At 42.0% G+C, this 21797-nt stretch overlaps 1 protein-coding gene across 7 annotated transcripts in view; it reads left to right on the forward strand.

The window, feature by feature from the left end:
* Positions 1 to 21797, forward strand: part of RALGPS1 (Ral GEF with PH domain and SH3 binding motif 1) — a 298888-nt gene that overhangs the window by 79920 nt on the left and 197171 nt on the right. For all 7 annotated transcript variants that reach the window (XM_026657362.2, XM_026657365.2, XM_026657366.1 and 4 more), the window contains exon 9: positions 16197 to 16323. In XM_026657362.2, the coding sequence (XP_026513147.1) occupies positions 16197 to 16323 (127 nt within the window). The remainder of the gene's footprint in view (positions 1 to 16196; positions 16324 to 21797) is intronic.

Below are 21797 nucleotides of genomic sequence, written 5' to 3' on the forward strand. Positions count from 1 at the left end.
TATGTCCTTCATGCTTCAGCCACCATTCCAGAGGACATCCTTCCATGCTGATGATGCTCGTTTAAAAAAAAATGCATTAATTAAATTTGTGACTGAACTCCTTAGGGGAAAATTGTATGTCTCCGTCTCTGTGTTTTACTTGCATTCTGCCATAGATTTCGTGTTATAGCAGTCTCGGATGATGACCCAGCATGTTGTTCGTTTTAAGAACACTTTCACTGCAGATTTGGTAAAACGCAAAGAAGGTACCAATGTGAGATTTCTAAAGATAGCTACAGCGGTTGACCCAAAATTTAAGAATCTGAAGTGCCTTCCAAAAATCTGATCGGGACGGGGTGTGGAGCATGCTTTCATAAGTCTTAAAAGAGCAACACTCCGATACGGAAACTATAGAATCTGAACCATCTAAAAAGAAAATCAACCTTCTGCTGGTGGCATCTGACTCGGATGATGAAAATGAACATCCGTTGGTATGCACTGCTTTGGACCATTATCGAGCAGAATCTGTCATCCGCATGGGCGCACGTCCTCTGGAATGGTAGTTGAAGCATGAAGGGACATATGAATCTTTAGCGCATCTGGCATGTAAATATCTTGCAATGCCAGCTACAACAGTGCCATGCGAACGCCTGTTCTCAGTTTCAGGTGACGTTGTAAACAAGAAGCGGGCAGCATTATCTCCTGCAAATGTAAACAAACTTGTTTCTCTGAGCTATTGACTGAACAAGAAATAGGACTGAGTAGAGTTGTAGGCTCTAAAGTTTTACATTGTTTTATTTTTGAATGCAGTTATTTTTTGTTCATAATTCTACATTTGTAAGTTCAACTTTCATGATAAAAGAGATTGCACTACAGTACTTGTATTAAGTGAATTGAAAATACTATTTCTTTTATCTTTACAGTGCAAATATTTATAATAAAAAATAAATATAAAGTGAGCACTGTACACTTTGTATTCTGTGTTGTAATTGAAATCAATATATTTGAAAATGTGGAAAACATCCAAAAATATTTATATAAATAGTATTCCGTTATTGTTTAACAGCATGATTAATCGTGATAATTTTTTTTAATCCTTGACAGCCCTAATCAAAACAGTTTTCTTTGCTTAGAATCAATCAAGTGACATATTTTTATAAATTTAAATAAAATATAGCTTATTTTATTGCGTTTGATTTTAAAATTGACAATGTTTACTTGACTATCTGCATTTTATATTTTAACCCTAGTGGAACAAGTTGCCCGGGGAAGATGTGGAATCATCATCACTTAAAGCAGATTGGAGGTTGAGGCTAGACTGTCATCTGTCAGGCCTAATCTCGCAGCATCTTTCTCGATAACGTTTCTCTCTGCCCAGGCATCCAAAACTCTCATCTGGGCTATTGTCATTTCCCATTTTAATTACTGTAACCTCTTCCTTTCCAGCTTCCCTAACATCTACATCTCTCCCCATAGATCTGTGCAAAATACAACTGCTAATATTTTCCTTGTTTGTTGCTCTGACCACATCACACCTATATTTGAATTCTTCCATAGGTTCCAGTTGTTTCTCCAAGTCAAGTTCAAGCTTCTTGTTTTCACCTTGAAGGTTCTTCTTAACTCTCCTCTGTCCAGTCTTGTCACTTGCCATATTGCCTCGTCATCTCTCCTCTACCAGTGATATCCTATCAGTATTGTATGATTGTTATCTTCTCCCACAAACATCACCTGTATCTTTTTCCATGCTGCCCTTTGTGTGTGGAACACCCTCCGCAGCTGATCACGAAGACCAATAGCTTCTCCTCTTATGACGCAACTCTGCCATGATGTGTATAAGAAACCAGCTAATTCATTATGGCTAGACAGGCAGATGGGATTAGCTGATTCTTTATTCATAATAATAAGTGCAAATCATATAAAAATTGTATGTATTGATCTTTCCTCCTACTCTTCATGTGTCACTTGTCAACTTAGACTGTAAGGTCTTCATATCTGCAGTGTGTTTGTATAGTGCCTAGCACAGCAGTGCTTCATTGTGTGTACTATGTGCTATCATAATACAAATAAATTATAGTAATATTTAAACATACTAGGTAAATAGAGAGGTTTGCAGAATGTGAAAGCAACTTTGGGGTCTGTTTGACAAAGTGGGGGAAGGGAGCAGATTTCAGAGTCGAGGGTCCTCCAGTGAAAATGCATCCTCCACCCTCCAGGTGTACAAATCTATGAATACTTAACTCAGCCTTGTGAGCTAATCTTGTGGTTTAACACAAAGAGAAGAGGCCTGTCAGATAGATGGAACCCAGAGCAAGTAGAGATTTGCTGTTGAAAATAAACTAGAATTTGCACCAAGAAACTAATTAGAAGTTTATGAAACATGGGCCCATGTGTCATCTCCTGTAATGATGTTTTGTCATGAAAACTTGTCACATTTTCTATGATGTAATCAATGGGCAGGACTGAAGAAGCAATCTTATTGCTAACTTCGGTTCTATCCCATGTGAGTACAGTTCAGTGACATTCAGCATCCCTATTGTTTATTCACTTGAATAACACATAGTCAGGCTTAGCTCAGTATTTGAGATGTTTGTCTTCAATAGTGTACTTATAACTATTAATATTCCTTTAAACCTTCCTACTAATCCATTCCCATTAGTATAACACAATAAGAATCTGGACTGCCTAACCGTGCTTTTCCCACAAACTGATTAATAATTCTCCACTCTATTGTATGCGTTTAATCCTATGAAAATAAATGGCTGCGTTCCATCACTGTAACCAAGAAGAGAATTTGTGGCTTATTATTATGGTAAAATGTCTGCCAGTGAAACCCACTCTCCTACCAAAATATACATCTTTCTTTATATAATCAGTAACCGCATATTCTCACTGTGGTCCTAGCTATCCCTTTAAATTAAATGGTCCTTACTTATCCTAGTAAATGGATTATATAGCAAGCAGAAGCACTTAGCATGCATTTCTGTCTCACCCATGTTTCCTACTCTTTGGCAGCGCTCACAGGTACAGCAATAATTAACCACATACTGAACAATACCTGGCTAATATAAATTGGGCAGTGTCCTGCGAGTAGTTTTTGTGCTGTCCCTCCTGAACTAGGTTTTCAAAAATAGAAAGTCCATGTCTCATAAACCAGGGTTACTTTTAAAAAACGTAAGTAAGAAGTTAGAACTATAAACTGGATGGATAGAAAATGTAGTGCTGTCCTGAGAACTCCTAAATGGAAAAGGATACTGTACCACTAGAAATCTGCAACTATATCTCTTAATATGTTGCTCAGCTCATTTCCATCTGATTATTTTGGGAGAAAACAATGTAAACTGTAGAAAGTCCTGGTCTGTCAACACGTGACTACCCACGTGAGTTTCCAAGTTATTGATTTTCATTTTTAAAAAATCAAATGTTTATTCCTTTCCATTCTTCGAGTGATGTCCCTGTAGGTGCTCCACTTTAGGTGTCAGTGTGTCCCTGCGCCCATAGCCAGAGATTTAAAGTAGCAGTGCCCAACCCCCCTTCAGTTCCTTCTCTACCGCCTTTGGCTCGAGTAGGAATACTTAGCAGTGCCTCGCAGCTTAGGAATAGCTTAGTTTTCTCTTAGTTTTAGTTTTCAGTTAGAATAGTTAGCCTTCTTATTTTATCCCTGCCTTTTTCTTCTTCCAAAAAAACCCAAAATGTTATTTTAATTTTTCCTCATAGGGCTGTAGGTTTCCATTTCTACAGCAGCAATGCAGTTATCGTACCTCCCCTCCCCCTTTGTTTTTTACGGGGAGAGTATGCTCCCTGAGGGGCATGCCTGGCTCCCCAGGGTTCAAACGCTGCACTACCTGCAGGCATAGGTGCCGATTCCGTGGGTGCTCTGGGGCTGGAGCACCCACGGAAAATAATTGGTGGGTGCTCAGCACCCACTGGCAGCTCCCCGCCCCAACTGCTCCAGCTTGCCTCCACCTCTGCCTCCTCCGTGAGCGTGCCGCCGCGTCCTGCTTATCCCCCCTCCCTCCCTCCCAGCACTTGTGCTGCAAAACAGCTGATTCTCGGGGCAGGGAGGGAGGGGGAGGAGGAGGAACGCGGCGCGCTGGGGGAAGAGGCGGGAGTGGGGCGGGGATTTGGGGAAGGGATCCAATAGGGACAAGGAGGGGGCGGAGTTAGGGCGGGGACTTTGGGAATGGGGTTGGGGCGGGGAAAGGGTGGAGTCGGGGCGGGGAAAGGGGCGGGGCGCAGGCACCCACCGGCGCCGGAGAAAGTTGGCGCCTATGCCTGCAAGCTTTCTATACCTCTTTCAGACAAGACACTCTCAGTGTGTCTGGTGTCTCGGCGAGACACATATACCGCAGAAGTGTTTGCACTGTCACAATCTGAAAGCTTGCACCAGAAAGGCAAGAGATCTCCAACTGAAACTTCTCCTCATGGAGAAATCTCTGCCCAGCGTCGGAGAAATCACATTCCTCAATGGCCCAGGCTCCTGATCAACCCGCTAAGAAGGTAGCAAAAAAAGGGATACCATGTTCCTGACTTTGGAGTTGGCCAAGAAAAGGTGCTCCACTCATGAGCAAATGTTCCCGGTACCGACTGCACCAGTCATGTCAATGGCTGAAACAGCGGGCCCCTCCGGCACCGTTGGGACCAAGAAACCGAAAGCTCCTAAGCAACCAAGCTTGGTCACAGGCACCAAGGGGAAAATGAAACCCTATTGAACACGAACAAGCAATCAGTATTGAGCACTTCAATAACTCGGATGCTAATGCTGCCACCTAGTGCAGCCATCATGCATTGCAGTCACACACCAGTGCCGATAAGCAGTTTCCAACATGCAGTACCGTTTCCTACCACACCAATGGTACCGATACCGGGCATGTCACAGCAATTCCTCCACCACAAAGACCTCTCCGTTTAGTTGGTACCGGATCCCCCATCCTCGGCACCGACGGTACCTCGGTACCCACAGCACTTAGTCAACCCAGTTCTCCACCTCTGTCCGCTCCACAATTCTCCAGTGAGAATGAAGAAGGAGATGAGGATGTGGGGCGCTCTCCACCACATTCCTCCCCTGTGGCTCCTCGTACCATGCAAGCCCCTCCGTGCATGGGCTACCTGACAAACCTTCCGAACAAACCCTGGTACAGGCAACCCTGGCTGCCCACTATGCCCTGCCAACCATAATGGCATTTTTGGAACCCGTGGTCTACATATCTACAACGACAGGACATACCTGTCGGCCTTCCCACAGCTGACACACGTCAAGCACCTTTATTGACGCTGCAGGGCCTACCTGGCACCTCTGAACAGGGATCTCAAGAGGAGGAGGAGGAGGAATTCTCTGATCAGGACAATTCCCCTGAAGTCCATTTCTCCTCATCCTCACCAGACAACACTATTATGCCCCCACCTCCCACCAGAGGTGATGATTTTAAACAATTTCAAGACCTCTACAAGAGAGTTGCCACTTCACTGGACATCTCCCTGGAAGAGGTCCAGGAATCGTGACACAAGCTAGTTGACATACTGCACCCATCGACCTCATCAAAAATCGCCCATCCCGTGAATGATGCAATTACGGATCCTGTGAAGTTGCTATGGCAAATGCCTGCAGTGATTCCACCTACCTGTAAGAGATCTGATTAAAAAAATACTACATGCCTGCAAAGGGCTCTGAATTCCTTTTTTCCCATCCAACACCTAATTCATTGGTGATCGATGCCGTATATTCTGCTGCGACCTTACACTTGAGAATTGCCAACTACGAGGCCTTATTGGCAAAGTATGACCACAATAACTATGCATGTCTCTCTGAATTTACTGCCTTTATTCCAGATGACAAACAAGAACAATATAAATTGCTCATCACAGAAGGTCAACCCATAACCAGAACAGCATTACAAGCTGCCCTTGATTCAGCTGCGAAATCCATAGCAACTACAATTGTTATGAGACAAGCCTCCTGGCTCCACCTATCTGGATTCCCAAAGGCGGTACAGTTGACCGTGGAGGACTTACTGTTCGAGGGATCCAAACTTTTCATTGACAAAACAGATGAGTCGTCGCACACTCTTAAGGACTTGAGGGCGACATTATGATCTCTGGGCATCCACACACCTAAGATCAAAAGACGACAGGGCAGTTATCAAGCCCATCAATGAGTCCAACCTCCTCCGTTTGCACAATGGAATAGATACTACAACTATCAGGGTTGGAAGTAGAAAACCTTGAGGAGACAGCAATCTGCTCCCTCAAATACTACTTCTCAACCATCGACTTCCAGACAACAAATCTGAGGCCTTGGTCGAGAACCCCATCTCTTTCAATATTGGAACCATCTACAACTTTCAAGACCTTCGGCAATTGCCTGACCCCATTTTACCCGATCTGGCAGAGTATTACAACAGATAGATGGGTATTAGAAATTATCAAAATTGGTTACTCCATCCCCCTTACCTCCAACTCCCCTACCCAGACCCCTTCCCCATCCCTCTTCAGGGACCCCTCTCATGAGTGTCTACTACAGGAGGAGGTAATCCACCTCATGTCTCTAGAAGCAGTAAACCCATACCATCCGAGTACAGAGGGGGAAGGGGTTCTATTCCCACTATTTTCTCACACTCACACAAAAAAAACCCCCCAGGAAGTTGGAGGCCTATCCTCGACCTACGGTGACTCAACAAATTTGTGAAAACGCAGCGATTCAAAATGGTCACACTAAGCACCATAATCCCAGTGTTAGAAAGAGGGGACTGGTTCTCAGCCCTTGACCTTCAGGACGCATATTTTCCTATATCCATCCAATCCCTCACACTGCAAATTCCTGCGATTTGCAATAGGACAGGACCATTTCCAATACAAAGTGGTACCCTTTGGCCTTTTCACTCCGCCTCGGGTATTTTCAAAGGTACTAGCCATAGTAGCTGCCTATCTACAGAGAGGGAATCATGATTTTTCCCTACCTGAACCACTGTCTGTTGAAAGCACCAACAAGAGAGGCAGCCATAAAGTCCACTGAATGCACAATAACTCTGTTTACCGGGTTAGGCCTTCAGATAAACATGCAAAAATACACACTGCCTCTGTGTGGCAGCTGTGTGCCTTTGGCAATGGTTCATCAAGTAGAATGTCCATATTACAGCTTCATACCTATCTGGCTGCTTGAATACCATGGCAGACACCCTAAGCAGAAAGTTTTATCAGAACCACAAGTGGGAGCTGAACACATCAGTAATCCTAGACATTTTCTAATGATAGATCTTTTTGCAACTGCACAAAACACCAAATGCCCCCAGTTCTGCACCAGAGCCAGACTCGTTACACACTCTCTGGGCGATGCCTTCCTCATCAAGTAGAATGCTTCACTACTATATGCCTTCCCTCCCACCCTCCTCCTAGCCCGGGTGCTTCACAAGATCAAACGAGAGAGATCCAGAGTGATCCTAGTAGCCCCCACATGGTCATGACAAACATGGTACCCTTACCTTCTCCACATGGCGGTCTGCCCACCATGCACACTGCCGCTTCTACCTTGGCTGCTATTGCAGGAGGCAGGTCTCGTCATACATCCGAATCACCAAAGATTCCATCTCAAAGCTTGGTTACTGCATGGCTCTCAGACTCTGAAATGACATGTTCCACAGACATACAAAACATCTTCTTAAACAGTTGTAGGACAACTACCCGACTCACATACCTACATAAGTGGAGACGATTCGACTCATGGTGCTGACACAAACAGACTGCACCTCTCTCAGCCCCTTTATCTCTCATTCTAGACTACTTGTTGGAACTCAAACAGACCAGCATCTCCATGAGTTCCATATGTGTGCATCTATCAGCCATCACAGCATTCCATCATAAAGTAGATGGATTCTCTACTTTTACATATCCTCTCACTAAATGCTTTCTTAAGAGCCTCTCCAATTCCTACCCGGCAGTTCAGAATCCCACCCCACCATGGGACCTCAACTTAGTCCTCCACGCCCTCACCGGCCCTCCCTTTGAGCCCATGGATACAAGCTCCTTGATACATCTTTTGATGAAGGTTGCATTCCTAGTGACCATTACATCCGCCAGAAGGGTGGGAGAACTGGCAGCTCTCATGGCTGACCCACCTTACACAATCTTTTTCAAAGATAAAGTATTCCTCAGACCATATCCCAAGTTCCTACCTAAAGTTGCCTCATCCTTTTCACCTCAACCAACCAATTCACTTACTGACATTTTTTCCTAAACCACATGTGGACAAACAACAGTCCAGATTACACTCCTTGGATGTCACCAGGACAGTAATAGAACAAAATCTTTTCACAATTCTCCGAAACTGTTCATTTCAATCACCAAATGATCAAAAGGTAACGCCATTTCCAAACAATGTGTATCCAAATGGATATCAGACTACATAAAACTCTGTTATCTCCTGCATGAATGACAACCGCCTACGGGGATCTGCACACATTCTACCAGAGACCTATCAGCCTGCATAGCATTTCTTAATAATGTTCCCATCACGGAAATCTGTAGGGCTGCAACCTGGGCCTCTCCACGCGCATTTATCCAGCATTAAGCTTTGCAACAACATGCATCTTCGGCTACTCTGTTCGGACATATTGTACTTTCATCTTCTATGACTTCAACTCCGAAGCTTCCTCTTTCCACCGGAGGGCACTGCTCTGAAGTCACTAAAGTGGAGCACCCACAGGGACATCACTCGAAGAAGAAGAGAACGTTACTCACCTTGTGCAGTAACGGAGGTTCTTTGAGATGTGTCCCCCTGTGGATGTTCCACTACATTCCCTCTTCCTGTCTGCTTGGGAGTTTTATTACTTTACTCTGCAGTAGAGAAGGAACAGAGTGGTGGTTGGTCACACAGCGCCAGTTAACTGCCTGAAGCGACACAAGATAGGGACCACACGACCCAACCGCGCACTGCTATCTTAAATCTCTGGCTATGGGCACAGGGGCGCACAAACACCTAAAGTGGAGCACCCACAGGGAAACACATCTCGAAGAACCTCCATTACTGCACGAGGTGAGTAACATTCTCATCCTTATTAACATGTTTTCTTATTGTCTCATATTGGCCGGCCAGCCAACCAGCTGTTCTCAGGGTCTCTGGGCATCTACTTAACAGCCACACCCATAAATCATCTTGAGCAATTGTTAAATTATCCCAGAGGGACAAACTTGCTCTTTTTTCCATTGTTGTCATAATGAGAACCTCACATCCAGGATTTAGTTTCACAGCTGGTTAATTATAAACCTCTAGATTCCAAGTATTGGTAACTACACTTATACTGAAGATATAGTCCTTAAAAAGGCCTGAAATAAATCTTCATCGGCTAGTTCATGATAAGTAATGATACCAAAGGAATCACCAGTGCATCTTACTCCAAGTGATTGTTTCCAAATGTTTATTAATACTCCTTGGCAAATCTGATTCCAAAGTCTGATGAGTAGATAACAGGAACCAAATATGCCTGACAAAAACCATCTTGTATTTCTCTGCTATTTTTCTCATTCCTTTCTTTCTTCCACCTCTCTTTGACTACAGGGTTTGGTCCTAAATCTACCACATCCTTCAGCTTAACTCTCATATCATAGTACATCAGGCTAGAAGAAGGTCTGTGCTGGAAGCATGCAAAATCTTAAATAATTTATTGAATGTTTGCCAAGATAAATGTTTTCACAACTAAACCAGTAGTGACACCTATAGTTAATATTTCTGTTCTAGCCCCTGTTTTCCATCACTCACTTGTTTCCAGAACTTTTGCCCATGGACTGATATTTTCTAGCCTTGGCCTATATCCAAAGTTACTTAAGTCTGAGGGGGAAAATAGGTCAACTACTTTCATGTGAATGGGAAATTTGAAAACATAGAAACAAACCCTATAATTGTAAAAAAATTTCTAACACTAGCCTCAGTGAGATATGCCTTGACTATTTTGACAAACATTGATTTTAATTTGGCTGAATAATGACATTTTATACAGAGTGCATTGAATAAGGCAAGGCTTCTTCACACCCCTGTATCATTCACAGCACAAGTGCATTTTTAAAATGAGGTGAAGGGGTATTTCCTCATTCAGGGCACACATTACATAGTGTGAATCCCCCCATGCGTCGCCTTTGCTCTACTGACTAATTAGACAACAGACACACACTTCACAGACCAGGCTCCCCAGGCTGATAATGTAATAACCAAAATTCTGAAATGAAATGTTTAATGCAATCCATTATACATACAGAAAAAGTGAATTATATATTCAGTAAAGTTACTGCCCAGAAAACGCAAGCCAATCCCAAACAGATAATTTTTACATTTTAGGAATTGGGGAGGGGGTTTTATTTTTATTTCCAAAGGAAACTTTACTACTTTTGGTATAAAACATTTGCTCTATCCTGAAATAATCCTACTTCTTCCTACATTAATTATTATAGCTGTATAGAATAGTCCAAACATATTTCAAGACTCTCTGGTTTGTAGGAGGGCTTAGCAATATAGTACTTCCACTCTCCTGGTTTTTGGTTCCTATAAATTCAGTGGCAAATGTTTGCCTTTCAGATTATGTAAGAGTATGAAGCACAAAACTTGACTATACCCATAAGAGAATGGGGCAAGTACATTGATTTTTAATTTTTTTTGTAAAGAAAGATCTCAAAGGTTGAACCCCCATTTTGAGTACACTAATTCTTTCATACAAAGTTACCGTATATACTCGATCATAAGCCGGTTCATTTATAAGCCGACCCCCCCAAGATGGATAAGTAAAAATGGAAAATTTTTCTGACCCATTCATAAGCCCACCCTATAATTCAGGGGACGGCAAACTTTGGGTCCCGGGCCATCAGGATAAGCCACTGGTGGGCTGAGATGGTTTGTTTACCTTGAGCGTCCGCAGGCACGGAGGTAAACCTAAGTAAACAAAGTGTCCGGCGTGCTGGGACAGCAACTGGTGGGGTAATTCTGGGGGGGGGGGAGAGAAGCTGGGGGTCAGGGGAGTAACCCCTATGACCACCCCCCACATGACCCCACCCCTAGCCTGGGACCTCCACACTCTCTCCATCCCATCCCTTCCCACCTTATCTGTGGAGGGCCAGGGGAGGATGTCTTTGGCCTGGCTGGAGCTGCTCCGGCAGGCTGGGCAGCGTAGCCGCAGCCTGCTCTGGCGGGCCAGACCGGGCGGTGCAGCCGCAGCATGTTCCAGCGGGCTGGGCCAGGAGCGTGCTCTGGGGGGTGGAGCCAGGCGGCATGGCCACAGCCTGCTCTGGGGGGCAGGGCCCAGCGGCACAGCTGCAGCCTGCCAGCCCCGGGGCTGCAGCTGCTTTGGAGGCTGGGGGGAGAGCAGCGTGGCCAGAAGCAGAGGGACTCTGGCCCCGCCTCTTCCCTTCTGTCTCTGCTGGCTGTGCTGCCTCTCCTTGCTCCCTCTGTTGGGGGGAGGGGCTGTGTCCCACCTCTCCCTCTCTATACCCGTTCATAAGCCGACCCCGTTCTCTGGTGCTTCCCTTTTTTACTAAAAAAAATTCGGCTTATGAACGAGTATATACGGTATTTAGCTGGGTAAACAGTTCCATTCACAGTCTCTAGGACAAATGTAACAAAACAGAAATATCTTAAGTTATTATTTCTTTTATTTATTGTAGTGCCCATGATATGCTGGACACTTTCCAGATATGCAAGATGAGTGGGTCCCTGCCCCAAGGAACTGATAATCTACGATAGACAGAGAGGTCAGGAAAGGTCAATAACAAAAGGGAAATATTGTACAAATCAGCATGATCCACTGTAGGGAACACCATCTAAAACAGAGAGAGTAATGGCCTTGCACATGTTTTGAGGGAAATTGAAGAATATCTGAGGCCACATGAAAAGATGTGGAGGAGATTATTCAAGAAGATGACTGATGGGTAGGAAAGGGTGACATTGGTGGCAGCGTGGAAGGGGAAGAGTATCAGGTGAAGCACAACAAGTAAATATAAGTAGGAAGGAGCAGATTCATAGAGAATCTTGAAAGTGGTGGCTATTATTTAAATCTCATGCAATGGCAGATGGAAACACAGTGGAGAGAATCAAAGAGGGGAATGATAATCAAAGCAACAGACCAGGAACATAAGAACGGCCAGACTGGGTCAGGAAGATGACTAGTAACTCTAAGTTAATAATTTTTTTTTTCAGTGAAAAAAACTTGATGAATGTATTAGGCTCAGAGTATTTTTAATATTTTTTTTCCAAATCTGGCTTTTCTGAAGTGTCTGGGATGCACTTGATGTGCATTCATCTTAGGTACCCAACACATGTGACCTTAAAAAAAAATATTAGACGAATTAAAAATGACATAATTTTAAAATAGTATTATTTTAAATACTTTATTCATTATCTGTAATGTAGTCATGGCTTTTCCAGTGTGCAGTAGATCCATTGCTAAAATTGTGGATTGATTGTGAATTGTTTTTAAACATAGTACAGAACGTTTCCTCAGGTCAAATGATAATATTCCCTATACAAGTCCAAATGTACCTTCTGTAGACCTCATTGTATATTACCCTGCCCCTCATGCCATACAGTGAATGTTCAGATAAAGATAAACCACAGTGTAGGCAAAAGAACTTGAGATCTGAATGATAGGACATTCCTTCAGGTCAACTACTGTCTACAACAGATTCAATCTTGCATATTATTGCAGGAACTCAGCGCTGCTTCAGTGTACTTGGGAAAGTGAAACACTCACTGAAACGAAGGACAAAGTTTGGATAAAGGCAGGAGCCTCACGGAGACTTCAGTTGCCAAGTACACCTGTGCACACACCCCGCATTTACTCACTTCAGAGTATGTGATGTTCAGAGACGTTTACATATGCTCAATAACAAAACGGGTATGTTTGGATGTATAGCAGATTTTCACGTGACACCTCCTCACCTACTCCCTCTTACTTGATGCTGGACCAGGAGAAACAGAGTTGCACTAGTTTAGTTTAATGTGTGGTTTTAAGTCAGGTTAGTTAAACCAGCTTGAAAGATTGTATGGACATTCTTGATTTAAAATGAAATAAGAAACTCAGAATATCGTAGAACATATTCCAGTTTTTATTTAATTTGGAAATATGCCCATACTGATCAACCCCAGCTTCAGAAATTGTTTCTTGCAGACAAAATTTTCCATAAAAATATACCTTAAATGGGTAAATAGAATTTAATCTAGCCTTTTATGTAAAATAAATTTAGCTAAATTATTCTGTAAATCAGAATGTTTATATAGCAGGATTAGGTGATACACAATTTTGAAATAAAGAGGGAGTCATGTCATTCAAAGTTAATGTGATCCATATTGGGTGAGCTATTAACTATTCAGAACTGTGAAATAATTGACTATATACTTAAAACTCCCAAAAGATTAAAATATAATTTTATTAAAATGCTTAAAAGAAAAAATGCCTATGCTGCCTCTAGGGTATGAAGATTTGGTATTAGGGCTCTGATCCAGTAAAGAACATAAGTACAAGTTTAACTTTGTGATGAGCAGTCCCAAGTAGGTGCAAAGCAGGGAAACTTAAACAATGGGTCCACTCACATCCTTGAAACTAAGCACATACATAACTGATTGCAGGACTGAGACTTAAAGAAGTTTCTAAGAGTTTACATTATGTACCCTTGTGAAATATACTAGTGTATTAAAATTTGCATTCAAAGTATCTGTATATGACATTTTGTGGAATTACAGAATGTCATCAGATAAATAAGAAATGAAATATATGACGTATGCCCAGCTTAATTTAGAAAGCAAAATGTTAAGCCATCATTTCAGAAACCTATCAGTAAGGGACATTGTGATCCTCTAAGGAAGAAGAAACTAACTTCCCTTTGCCTAAAATAAGATGTTGTTTCTGATGTTTTAGAAAGCTGTTGCCGTCACATTCTTTGCTGTGATTGCCACTGCTGATACTGCTAACACTACTCATTTCACTGTTTCCCTACATTTGTTAAATGTAAAATATCTTTTGTTCTCACACTGAGTTTTTTGTGAATTCAGAAACAGATTCTGCAAGGAATTCCTTCATTATAATTGATTTCAGCTACAAAAATGGTAAAATTCTATAATGGTGGCATATTTGTACATCAGTGAAATTTGCCATCTAGGAAGTGATGAGGTTTTGCACTGGATTGAATTAGGGCTTGGTCCCTCCAGGTAGACTGAAGCATCCATGCAGAGCCCTAAGAATTCCATGTTTCTCTGTACAACAGTCCATAGGCATGAATTGCAATGTAGGATCAGGGCTTTAGTGAATATTCATAAAACTCTCATCCCTTTTAATGTGAAAAGGGAAAAGAGGTGATTTCAGAAAACTCCAGCTGTTGCAGCCTTTCTGTTGTGTTCACCATTTTCCTCAATATTTTTTTTGTTATCTCACTGACAACTGGTGTTCAATCATGTGTAGTTTTTCATTACTCATATTCAACTTGTGTATGCACCATTCTTAACTTGCTTAGGCCTTGATCCTTCAATTTAAAGTGCACAGGTTTGGGCTATAGAGTAACTCCTCCAGAAATGTTAGAGACACCACACTTCCCATGCAGTCTGGTGTATCTGTGAGGTACTTCCTGCTTGGGAGTAGGAACAAAGGAACCTAGGTCAGGGCAGTCACAGGTTACATTGAGAGGGTAGTGAGAAGTTTTGTTACCTTATTTCAGTACATAGTTTCCATTCTTAATAAAGGGTTTATCTTGAAACCTGTGTGCTTGCGATAAGATACTACAGGTTTGACTGCTGCAGCCACACAGAGCCCCACTGACTTGATTGTGCTTCTCCTGTTTCAGTGAAGCAGGCCACACGTGTTATCCATTGCAGGATCGGAGTCTTGATCACTATGACCAGTCTCCTGGCATTGTAAAAATATTAATTGTAAAGTCCTTTATTAAGCTTTCTGGAACAAGAAGTGGAATATTGGGAGGGAGCTGTCCAGATAGCATTGTGACATGAGATCTTTTTCTTATCTTAAAATTCAAGGATAAGAACTCAAAATTAAGCAGTCTGCAATGCCATAATTTTTATGCATCAACACTAGCTCCAACTGGCTTTTTAATTGGGCTTCAAAAATATTAGCCAGGTATATAAAATCAGCTAAAAGTGACTGAATATTTTTTGATCTAGTATATTACACATTTATGTCTCCATCGTTTAGGATAGGGGTTCCCAAACTGGGGGTCGGGACCCTTCAGGAGGTTGCGAGGTTATTACATGGGGGGTCGCAAGCTGTCAGCCTCCACCCCAAACCCCACTTTGCATCCAGCATTTATAATGGTGTTAAATATATAAAAACGTGTTTTTAATTTATAAGGGGGGTCACACTCAGAGGCTTGCTATGTGAAAGGGGTTACCAGCAGGGCTGACAAGAGGGGGAGGGGGAAGCCAGTACAAATTACCGGGGCCCGGCGGTCCGGAAGGGGGCCCGGGGCCCGGCTTCCTGCCCCCCATCGCCTTACCGGGGCCCAGCGGTCCGGAAGGGGGCCCGGCTTTCTCCCCCCCCCCTCGTCGGCCCTCTTTAGTCGGTCTGCCCTTGCGGGGGGCCCAAAATTTTTTTTTCACCGGGGCCCGAACCCGCTCTCAGCGGCCCTGGTCACCAGTACAAAAGTTTGAGAACCACTGGTTTAGGACATCAGACTGTTATTCTCACCTGTTTTGCCGTACTCTGTAACTTGCCAAGATTTTGTAGCAAATAGTAAGATTAACCATAAATATAATTATTTTAAGACTTTTTCTTCCAAGGTTTTAGCAACTCTGTTAACATTTATAGACATGCTTTTATTGAGACACTGATGAAATGGTGTATCTTGCATATATATCGAGAGCCTTTCTTAGTATTAGTTATTTTAAGTTTCAAAATCAAGAGCATATAATATTCTGTAAATGAGGAAAGAATGTTAATGTCTGGATTATAACATCTTACATATTTCCCTTAAAAATTTAACACAGCTGATGTTAGTGTCAACATTTTCTCATTTACATAAAAATGTATGTAAAAGATGATATATTGACAAAATATGTATAAATAATACAAAAGATCTGTCTACAGCTTCAGAGGGTGAAACTGTACTTTTATTTTAATATGCAAAAAAATGGTTTGTTTGTTTTAAATCTAACCAAATCTCCTTGTAGTATGCTTTTCTGTCTTCTGGGTGACACTGTCTCTTGAGTTTGTATTTACTATTTATCTTTCTCTTCTCTTTAGCTTCTGAATCGCAAAGACAAGACCACCTTTGAGAAGTTAGACTACTTAATGTCTAAGGAAGATAATTATAAGAGGACACGAGAGTACATCAGAAGCTTAAAGATGGTCCCTACTATTCCCTATTTAGGTAGGTGTGAAAACAGGCTTGTGGTATCTGTGGAAATATATTCAGTTTTGAATAAGAAGTCTTTGCTGTTTCTGACTGACAAATAGCCAACTGGAACTGGTGTACTTGAAGCAAACCACATATTGAACATGTGGTTCACTTAGTTTGTTGTTCAGGAAAATTAAAGGTAGTGAAGGATTTTAAGGTGTAATAATGTCTAAGATCATTGTGAACTTGGAGAGCTTTCATCTTCACATTAAATCGGAAAACATAATTACATCAATGTTTAATGTGGATCATAGCTCTTTTTAATTTACAAGAGGATTGGATTCTCTGTGAGCTGAGGGGTGAAAACATTATTTTACTGGACCAACTTTTGTTAGTGAAAGAGACAAGCTTTCAAGTTATTCAGAGCTCTTCAGGACTGTAAGATACTCAGAGCATTACAGCTAAATATAAGATGGAACAGATTGTTTAGCATAAGTAGTTAACACACATTCTAAGGGACATTCAAGGTAAAGTAGCCCGTTACCACCCCTGCATTTAAAAACCGGGGAGGTTAGGGGGTGTGGCAGAGCTCCTTCTCCGCCTCAGTGGGTTCTGTGCTTCCTCTTAGCTATGGGCTGGGGGATTTCGCTCTCCCTGGGAATTTATCCACACTCCCTGGGTTTACAGCCCCCACCTTGTCTGGCAGGGGTTCCTCCCAGCCTCCCTGACAGGGGAGGGGGAGCAGAGCCTCTTAGTCTCTGGTAGCTCCTCCAGGCGTAGTGAAAAAAGTTTTTCCTAATATCCAACCTAAGTCTCCCCCACTGCAACTTGAGATCATTACTCCTTGTTCTGTCATTTGCTACCACTGAGAACAGTCTAGATCCATCCTCTTTGGAACTCCCTTTCAGGTAGTTAAAAGCAGCTATCAAATCCCCCCTCATTCTTTTCTTCCGCAGACTAAATAATCCCAGTTCCCTCAGCCTCTCCTCATAAATCATGTGCCTCCTAATCATTTTTGTTGCCTTCCGCTGGACTCTTTCCAGTTTTTCCACATCTTCTTGTAGTGTGGAGCCCAAAACTGGACACAGGACTCCAGATGATACCTCACCAATGCCGAATAGAGGGGAACGATCACGTCCCTCAATCTGCTGGCAATGCTCCTACTTATACAGCGCAAAATGCCGTTAGCCTTCTTGGCAACAAGGGCACATTGTCAACTCATATCCAGCGTCTCGTCCACTGTAACCCCTAGGTCCTTTTCTGCAAAACTACTGCTTAGCCCGTCAGTCCCCAGTCTGTAGCAGTGCATGAGATTCTTCTGTCCTAAGTGCAGGACTCTGCACTTGTCCTTGTTGAACCTCATCAGATTTCCTTTGACCCAATCTTCTAATTTGTCTAGGTCCCTCTGTATCTTGTCCCTACCCTCCAGCGTATCTACCACTCATCCCAGTTTAGTGTCATCTGCAAACTTGCTGAGAGTGCAGTACACGCCATCCTCCAGATCATTAATGAAGATATTGAACAAAACCGGCCCCTGGATTGACCCTTGGGGCACTCCGCTTGATACCGGCTGCCAACTAGACATGGAACCATTGATCACTACCCGTTGAGCCCGACGATCTAGCCAGCTTTCTATCATAGAATCATAGACTTTAAGGTCAGAAGGGACCATTATGATCGTCTAGTCTGACCTCCTGCACAACGCAGGCCACAGAATCTCACCCACCCACTCCTGTAATAAACCCCTAACCTATGTCTGAGTTATTGAAGTCCTCAAATCATGGTTTAAAGACTTCAAGGTGCAGAGAATCCTCCAGCAAGTGATCCGTGCCCCACACTGCAGAGGAAGGTGAAAACCCTCCAGGGCCTCTGCCAATCTTCCCTGGAAGAAAATTCCTTCCCGACCCCAAATATGGCGATCAGCTAAACCCCGAACATGTGGGCAAGACTCACCAGCCAGACACCTAGGAAAGAATTCTCCGTAGTAACTCAGATCCCAGCCCATTTAACATCCCATCACAGGCCATAGGGCATATTTACCGCTAATAATCAAAGACCAATTAATTGCCAAAATTAGGCTATCCCATCATACCATCCCCTCCATAAACTTATCAAGCTCAGTCTTGAAGCCAGATATGTCTTTTGCCCCCACTGCTCCCCTTGGAAGGCTGTTCCAGAACTTCACTCCTCTGATGGTTAGAAACCTTCGTCTAATTTTAAGCCTAAACTTCCTGATGGCCAGTTTATATCCTTTTGTTCTTGTGTCCACACTGGTACTGAGCTTAAATAATTCCTCTCCCTCCCTGGTATTTATCCCTCTGATATATTTATAGAGAGCAATCATATCTCCCCTCAGCCTTCTTTTGGTTAGGCTAAACAAGCCAAGCTCTTTCGGTCTCCTTTCATAAGACAGGTTTTCCATTCCTCGGATCATCCTAGTAGCCCTTTTCTGTACCTGTTCCAGTTTGAATTCATCCTTCTTAAACATGGGAGACCAGAACTGCACACAGTATTCCAGATGAGGTCTCACCAGTGCCTTTTATAACGGTACTAACACCTTCTTATCTCTACTGGAAATACCTCGCCTAATGCATCCGAAGACCGCATTCGCTTTTTTCACAGCCATATCACATTGGCGGCTCATAGTCATCCTGTGATCAACCAATACTCCGAGGTCCTTCTCCTCCTCTGTTTTGCTACAGCTAAGCTGTGTGACAACTCCCTGACATCATAACTTGTCTGCCTTGCCAGCAAATTCTTCAGGACTCTGCCAGTCCGAACCTTGTCTTGAAAGTAACAAACAGTAAACTACAGCTTTACAGTGCAGCTCATTAATTGAACTGTGGTTTGACAAACACTCATATTTCAATCATAGAACTGATACAGTTTATCGTAAAAATCAAATAAGTTTATTTAACAAAATACATGGGATTAAGTGACACCAAATATAAGGAATAAAGACAGAAACGGTTACAAGCAAACAAATGTGAAAATGTGCTTCCAAGACTAAAAATTAACAAGCAAATTGCAATCTTTGCTTAAACATATTTCTCACCTAGATTTAGTTTTCAGAGACTTCAGCCCCCTTGAAATCAAGAGCTGTGGCCGCTTGATCCCCCATGTTATGGGTCTCAAAATAGCTTTCTGTTTCTGCTGATATTTCCCAAATTTCATTGACCCTGTTATAAGAGTCAGGAAGGCTTCCTGCTGTTCTTTCCTTCCTGTTGACTTCCCATCCCCTGATTTGTATGTAAATAGGCTTCCATTGTTTTGATTCAGTAATGCTTAATTTATATTTCAGACAGGTAGATAGTTGCCTTCCTTCCTGACTGAGAGAGAACATGTTTCTTCCTGTGTTTGGTCTCAGACTTTAAAGCATAATATCACTGCGTATCCATAATTCCTCACACAGTGCTAATGCAGACATTTCACAATGATATTAATCACCAATGTGTTGCAGGCTTTCATAAAAAAGTTTGCTTGATACAGTTTGATAATACAGTAATATTGTATATAATCAGTTGATTCAATTGCTTATCATTAGAGGTTCAGAACCCCTGTTTTTATAGCCCAGTAAACCTTTGAAATGTACTCTTTGAAAAGTAAGCCCAGACCAAGTTTCTCTCTCCTGTGGGGGTGTAGACACACTGCTGTCTGCGCAGAGTTCATTGACCCTGGTCAAGAGGCAGGAAGACTTCCTTGTGGTGCATTCTCCATCCCCATTGAGATTATATTCATCTTTCCCCGCTTGATCTCCTGATGGCTTTGTTTACCTTGCATGTAAATGTGCTTTTGTTTGTCTTTGGTCACACCTTGCCTAATTTACATCAGAGACTCATTCAAGCAGATGGAACCACATTCCTTTGTCTGGAACAGCCGTGGCTTAGGCCCTGCTTGCCAAATACATTATTAAAAACATAATTCTAGCACTTATTTATAACACCTGGTATACACCCCATACATACACCACACAGTGATTTTTTGGGGACCAGGGTGTTACCAGTTTGTGTATGATGGATTACATGGCATGTTTTAGATACAGTTTATGACAACAATGTGTTAGGTGTAGTGAGTATGTCTGGCCTGATACAAGCTGCTATCACAGAGTAGTGAACACTAATGGGCCTGTGATTCACAGACATCCAGCATGGAAATGTTCAGGTTAAAGTATGGCAAAGTTGTAAGCTGCTGAAAACAGTGCATTATAAAGGAATATAAGGACACTTAACAACAGATGACATTGCCAGCTCTACTTATTATAAGAAGACTTTGCATTTCTATAGTGTCTTTCATCCAAAGACCTCAAATTGCATGACAAACATTAATGAAATTAGCCTCATAACTCCCTATGAAGTAAGTGTGATTGCCTCATTTTATGATGAAGAAACTGAGGCACAAAAATTTGAAATTATTTACCAAAGGTCAGACAGAAAGTAGTGGCAGAATTAAAAGTAGAACTCAGATAGCCTGATTCCCAGTCTTGTGCTTTAGCCACTTCCCCATCCTTTATATACTGTACGTTGACATGATTTCAGTTCCAATTAAACTTCAGAGTAGTGTTTTTGACCTTCTAACCACAGGAGTTTAGGGGTGTAACAAACTATTATTCTAGATGAGACTTAAGTTAGTTAGGTCTTTGAAGACATGGATAGTTGTTAGTGGGAATGTTTTATTGAAATTGTTTTATTTAAAGAAGAAAGTTTACATAATTGTTATACAAGCAAATTTGTATGAATGCATTTCTGTAATACATTTATCTCATTTCTCCTGCCAGTTTTCTTCTTAGCTCTTTATATCTTCATCCTTCCCTCTTGATATCGGAGTGAAAAACAGCCTTAACTTTGAATTTCAGGCTTCTGGTTGTTTGTGTCCATAATCTTAATGGTAAAATGTTATTTAACCAGATTGGTGGCTATTAATTTCTCTTTTAATAGGGCTGTAAAGCGATTAAAAAAATAATCATAATTTAAAAAGTTAATAGTGATTAATCGCGCAATTAAGCGCACTGTTAAACAACAATAGAATACCATTTATTTTAAATATTTTTGGATGGTTACTACATTTTCAAATATATTAATTTCAATTATAACACAGAATACAAAGTGTACAGTGCTCACTTTATATTTATTTTTATTACAAATATTTGCACTGTAAAAAAACAAAAAAAATATATTTTTCAATTCACCTCATACACTTATTGTAGTGCAATCCCTTTATCATGAAAGTTGAACTTACAAATGTATAATTATGTAAAAAAAAAAAAACTGCATTCAAAAATAAAAGAATGTAAAATTTTAGAGCCTACAAGTCCACTCAGTCTTACTTCTTGGTCAGCCAGTCACTCAGACAAACAAGGTTAGTTACAATTTGCAGGAGATAATTCTGCCTACTTCTTGTTTACAATGTCACCTGAAACTGAGAACAGGCGTTCGCATGGCACTGTTGTAGCTGGTGTTGCAAGATATTTACGTGCCAGATGCGCTAAAGATTCATATGTCCCTTCATGC

Source organism: Terrapene carolina, unplaced genomic scaffold (genome assembly GCF_002925995.2).
Source record: "Terrapene carolina triunguis isolate 2854851 unplaced genomic scaffold, T_m_triunguis-2.0 Scaffold238, whole genome shotgun sequence".
NCBI classification, from domain to species: Eukaryota; Metazoa; Chordata; order Testudines; family Emydidae; genus Terrapene; species Terrapene triunguis.